The following is a 4809-nucleotide window of genomic DNA, read 5'->3' on the forward strand; positions in this document are numbered from 1 at the left end:
CGTGGCGGACAACCGGCTCAAGACCACCAAGTACACGGCGCTGTCCTTCCTGCCCAAGAACCTGTTCGAGCAGTTCCACCGCCTGGCCAACGTGTACTTCGTGCTCATCGCGCTGCTCAACTTCGCGCCCGCGGTGAACGCCTTCCAGCCCGGCCTGGCGCTGGCCCCCGTGCTCTTCATCCTGGCGGTCACCGCCTTCAAGGACCTGTGGGAGGACTACAGCCGCCACCGCTCCGACCACGAGATCAACCACCTGGGCTGCCTGGTCTTCAGCAGGTGAGCTGCGCGGCCCCCAGGCCCCGGTGGGCGGGGGAGGGCCTGGCGCCGCCCCGAGCCCCCTCTGCGCCCAGAAAGCAGAAAGCAGAAAACTTTAGATGCCGGGCGGGCGCAGGGGGAACGCTGTCCCCGCTTGTCACTCAGACCCCGCGTCTGAACCAGAGGGATCCCAGCGCTGGGACTGAGCGGCCGCTGGGCGCCCTCACGCCCCCCCCACCCCGGGCGCGCCTGCCTTTCACGGGAAAAGCCGGGGAGCCACTCCTGCGCCTCTGCCCCTCCGCGGGCTGGGCGGGCTCGATAACTTTCACAGCCAGCACAGGGCTGCCAGTCTGCGGCTTAGGGAACATCTATCTCATGGGACAGCAGTGTGAAACTGCCACCAGGTGCTGCCGTGCAAGGGCCGGGGCAGAGCGGGGCCGAGTCCTTGGCGTGAGCCGTGAGCAGACGCCCAGCAGGCCCCGTGCACAGCTGACTTCCATTTTCTTATAATTGACCAGTTCGCAGGTCGCCGGGCTCTGCGGGGGAGGAGTGGGAGCCCTCGGTGACTACCCCGTGCTGGTCCCCTCGCTGGTCCCCTCGAGTCCTGCACCCGCTCCCTCCCTGCCCTCAGGCTGGGCCTGTCAGGGTGTCTGCTGTCCCTTTTCCCTGTACCCTCCCCGCCCCAGGAGAACCACGTGGCTGTGGGTTTCCCCTAGAGCTGTGTCCAGAAGCCCAGCCCAGCTCCGGGACCCCCCTTACCCTCCCACTCCACCCCCCCCAGGTGGGTGGTCTCGGCCTCTACTGAGGCTCAGCCCGTCTCTCTTCCTGCCACTTTGCCAAGGTCTGGTGTAGGGGCTGACACGGGCCAGCGAACGGGGGACCTCAGCCTCGCCCAGCGTCCATCACGTGCGAAGGACTTTTGGAAGTTCCTGTGTTCTCAGGAGCAGCTCAACCCCCTAATATATGGGGGGTACGGTTGTTCCTGCCTCTTAGGGTAACTCGGATGCAGACCGCGAGCCCCCTCCCGCCTCACAAGCTGCTTTTACAAACGCGTAGTCGGGCTCAGAGGGGCTGAGTGGCGTCCCCAAGGCCACAGCACTGCAGCCGGGCGCTGGGACAGATCCGTCCCACGCCACAGCTTTCCCACATGCTGTGCTCCAGCTTCTCAGTCCATTAAGGGTCACCGAGCCCGTCGAAAGCAACAGTGTGGGGCGGCACCCCCGCGTTTCTGAGCAGACGCCTGGGTTTAGCCGCCACACCTGACGGATGGACTGGCCCACGGGTGATGCGCTCGCCGTGGCTGCTCAGCGGGTGCCGTGCCCCGCGGGCAGCAGGATGTGGATGGGGGGGCTGCGTGCTTTCCTGGTTGCTGTCCGCCAGAAGCCGAGAAGGGAGGGGCACGCTTTCCAGAAACATCCTCAGAGTCCCCGGGTCCCCCATGTGAGGCCCCCAGGCAGCGTGCCTGCCTCTGCACGCACGCCACTGCCTGCTGTGCCCCGCCAGTGGCTGCTGCGGCCTCCTCTTTAGGGACACTTGGGCCTCAGGAAATACAGTGCATTTTAGGGTGACAAGTGCTTCCAGCCCAGCCTGTCACGGACCCGTCTTAACAGCTGTCACCACAACCCGCAGACAGGAAAGCGAGAATGGGAACCAAAACCTTTTCTTGACCCCGAGGCCTCGGGAGGTGTTGTGGGGTGTTGAGGCCTTCGCCTTCCCACCCCCACCCCGGACCACACCCGTGTCCCCCTCCACCCCGACCTGCCTGGACTCTGGAGAGTCAGCAGCGGCCTTCAGGAAAGTCCCCACAGCACCTCCCAGCTCCCAGGCCAAATTCCTGGGATGTTTTCCCAGGGAGAGTGTGGCCTTCTGCCTGGGCGCACCCTGCGTCCACGGGTGTGGGAGCTGGTGGCTCTCTGTGTCGGGCTGTGTCACCAGGCTGCGTCTGCAGGTGTGAGAGCTGGTGGCTCTCTGGAGGCTGCAGGGCAGACCCCTCCAGGCCCAGGATGTCTGGAGGTGCCGTTTCTGAGCCCTCCCCGTCCCCTGTGAGTGCCTCACGCTCCCCTTGCTCCCCAGGCCATGTGCAGCCACCCCCTTCCCCCCCCAGCACCTGCCCATCGCCCAAACCAGTGCCCTAGCCAGGCCCTGGACATGGAAAGAGGAGGCTGGGTCCGAGGTCGGAGGGGCAGGTGTGCAGGTGAAGGAACGTACGGTCGGACACGTGATAGGGTCAGGGTGCCTGGGACCACAGCCAGGTCGCGGCTTGTTCAGGGGTGAGGCGCCGGCCAGAAGCCCAGGACCTGGAGACCTGGCCTGGGGACTGGCCAGGGAAGGCCAGAGCCGACTTACCGCACGTCGGGCCAAGGCCCATTCAGCGCCCGTGGCCACCACAGGGACAGTGAGACGTGTGGCGCCTGTCACGACTCGGGTGGGGGTGGGGGCGCGTTTCGGCAAAGCATGCAGAGGCAGCGTGGCCATGTGTTCACCGGGGAGCCCCGTGGTGACCCGGCTGGACACGGGCTTCCCAGACCTTCTGTGTCCCGGCCGTAGCCTGCGAGGCGTTAGCCGTCACCTTCCTGTTCGTGGAACGGTTCTTTTTTGAATTAGATTTATCGGGTGACATCGGCTTTAAAATTATTTAGATTCCACATGTCGCGTTCTGTAACGCATCGTCTGTGTGCTGCGCTGTGCGCTCACCGCACGTGGTCTGGTTAGAAACGCAGCACCGCGCCCCGCCCCCGCCCCCCGGCTCCATCCTCCTGACTGCCCAGCCGCCCTCCAGACTCGGGGGGGCTCGCGTCTGCGTCACCGCTTCCCTCACCCACGCGGGCTCGAGAAGCCGCCCCCGTCCCACATCCCAAATTCAGTAAAATCCCCCGAGCCACACCCAGCGGGACAAGTGCCATGGACTATTCCTGGGGAGTCTGTCCTGCCTGGGACCCCCGCCCGGTGGGGAGCGTCCTCCTCCTCGGTGCTGGCAAAGCTGGTCGTGGAAGCCACCTCGCTCCCGGTTACCGTGGCAGGGAAGAGGGTGTCTGAGTCCGGTGTCTCCCCTGATGCGCCCTGGCGGGGGTCGAGGGTGACACGGCTCCAGGTTCCAGTTGCCGGGCAGCTTGGACGTCACTTGACTAATGGGCATCGGCCTCCAGCACGGAGCGTCCAGCTGGGACAAGGCTGAGGCCACCAGGGCAGGGCCGAGGGGTGGCGAGTCACTCACTGTAGGGCCCGAGGCTGGCGGGGCCGGAGGAGGAGAGGGGACAGGAACGCAGAGGCAGCCCCCAGAGTGCTGGTTCCAGGGGCAGGAAAGCGAGAGCAGTGGTCGGCTGAGGGAGGACCACTCCCGGAGGGGCACGTTGCCCAGACCGGCGAGGGTGGGCAGGGACGTGTGTCCTGGGGAGCATCGTTGTCCACCCAGCAGCCTTGGGGACAGAGGGTGACACCGTAGACCTCACCTTGTAAGGGCCCGAGATACTGGGCGGGGCCAGCGCACCTGTCCTGGGCCCCTCCCTCTGCCCCAAGCCCTGCCCGGGTCACCGTGTGACGTTCCCCTTTGCTTCTGCGTGTTTGTGGTGACAGGGCTCGGTGTCTACGGTGACGGTGGCAGTGCCGTTTGTGCACGGAACAACGCGGTGACGCATCCTGAACCCCTTGGGCCCCACCCCCGGACTTGACCGGGTGTGCCTTTCACCCTCCTGGGGAGCACGGACTCGGGGCGCCCTGTTCCTCCCTTGGGATCATGCTCGTTCCCGGGCCCCCCACCCCGACTCTCCCCACGCCCGCTCTCCTCGCTCTCTCTCCAGCATGTTTGTTTTTCCAGAGGGGCCTGGGGTGACACCGGGCACAGTCCCCCCTTGTTCTCTGTTCCTTTATCTGGACCCCCCCCCCCACCAGAAGCCGGTGTCTTTGTCTCACGTGGGGTAAAGGTTGGCGGAAGCCGGAACGTCGGGGCCAGAGCCAGGGCACAGGACAGGCCAGGACAGCGCGAGTCCCTGACGCAGCGACGTCCCTCAGGCGTGCCAGGCCGGTGACCCCAGAGGAGTAACATTTGGCTGCTGCCATCGTGTGGGTTTTGGAAATGCTCTGGTGCCTGTCACATGCCACGTGTGACTGGGCTTATGGGGTCACGTTGTAGAAAAGGCAGTTTCCCTAAAACCCTGGGAGCCCCAGAAGGCAGCCTCCTTGTGACGGGGCAGCCAGGCATCCCATGCGCGGCTCTAGCCTGACCCCCGACGCTCTACGGCTGAGAGAACAGACCGGCGCCTGCCCGTCAGGAGGTGGCAGTGCCGTGGCCTGCGCCATCCCGCTCTGCGTGCCTGACCAAGTGTTCCTGGTTAGTCTGGGACTGGCCACCCCCTCCCCCGCCGAAGCAGCAGCCATCATTAGAAACAAAACATAACTGAACATTTAACTCATCTCATTTAAAATGTTTTCTAATTTTCTCTGTGATTGAGGGATCTCATGTTTGATTTCCACAGCTTCCTGAATTTTCCAAGTGACTCTTTAGGATTCAACTCCAGCAGCGTCAGTAAACCTTGAGGGTTAGTGTGGATCCCTAAC

The 4809-nt window shown here is 64.6% G+C and overlaps 1 protein-coding gene across 1 annotated transcript in view; it reads left to right on the forward strand.

The window, feature by feature from the left end:
* Position 1: 1 nt before the first annotated feature.
* The window catches only part of ATP10A (ATPase phospholipid transporting 10A (putative)), a gene marked incomplete at its 5' end in the record, with an annotated part of 71402 nt that continues 66594 nt past the window's right edge, over positions 2-4809 (forward strand). The window contains one exon of the mRNA XM_023523882.1: positions 2-276. Coding sequence (XP_023379650.1) covers positions 2-276 — 275 coding nt within the window. The remainder of the gene's footprint in view (positions 277-4809) is intronic.

The sequence above is a fragment of the Pteropus vampyrus genome, unplaced genomic scaffold, assembly GCF_000151845.1.
Source record: "Pteropus vampyrus isolate Shadow unplaced genomic scaffold, Pvam_2.0 Scaffold427, whole genome shotgun sequence".
Taxonomy (NCBI): domain Eukaryota; kingdom Metazoa; phylum Chordata; class Mammalia; order Chiroptera; family Pteropodidae; genus Pteropus; species Pteropus vampyrus.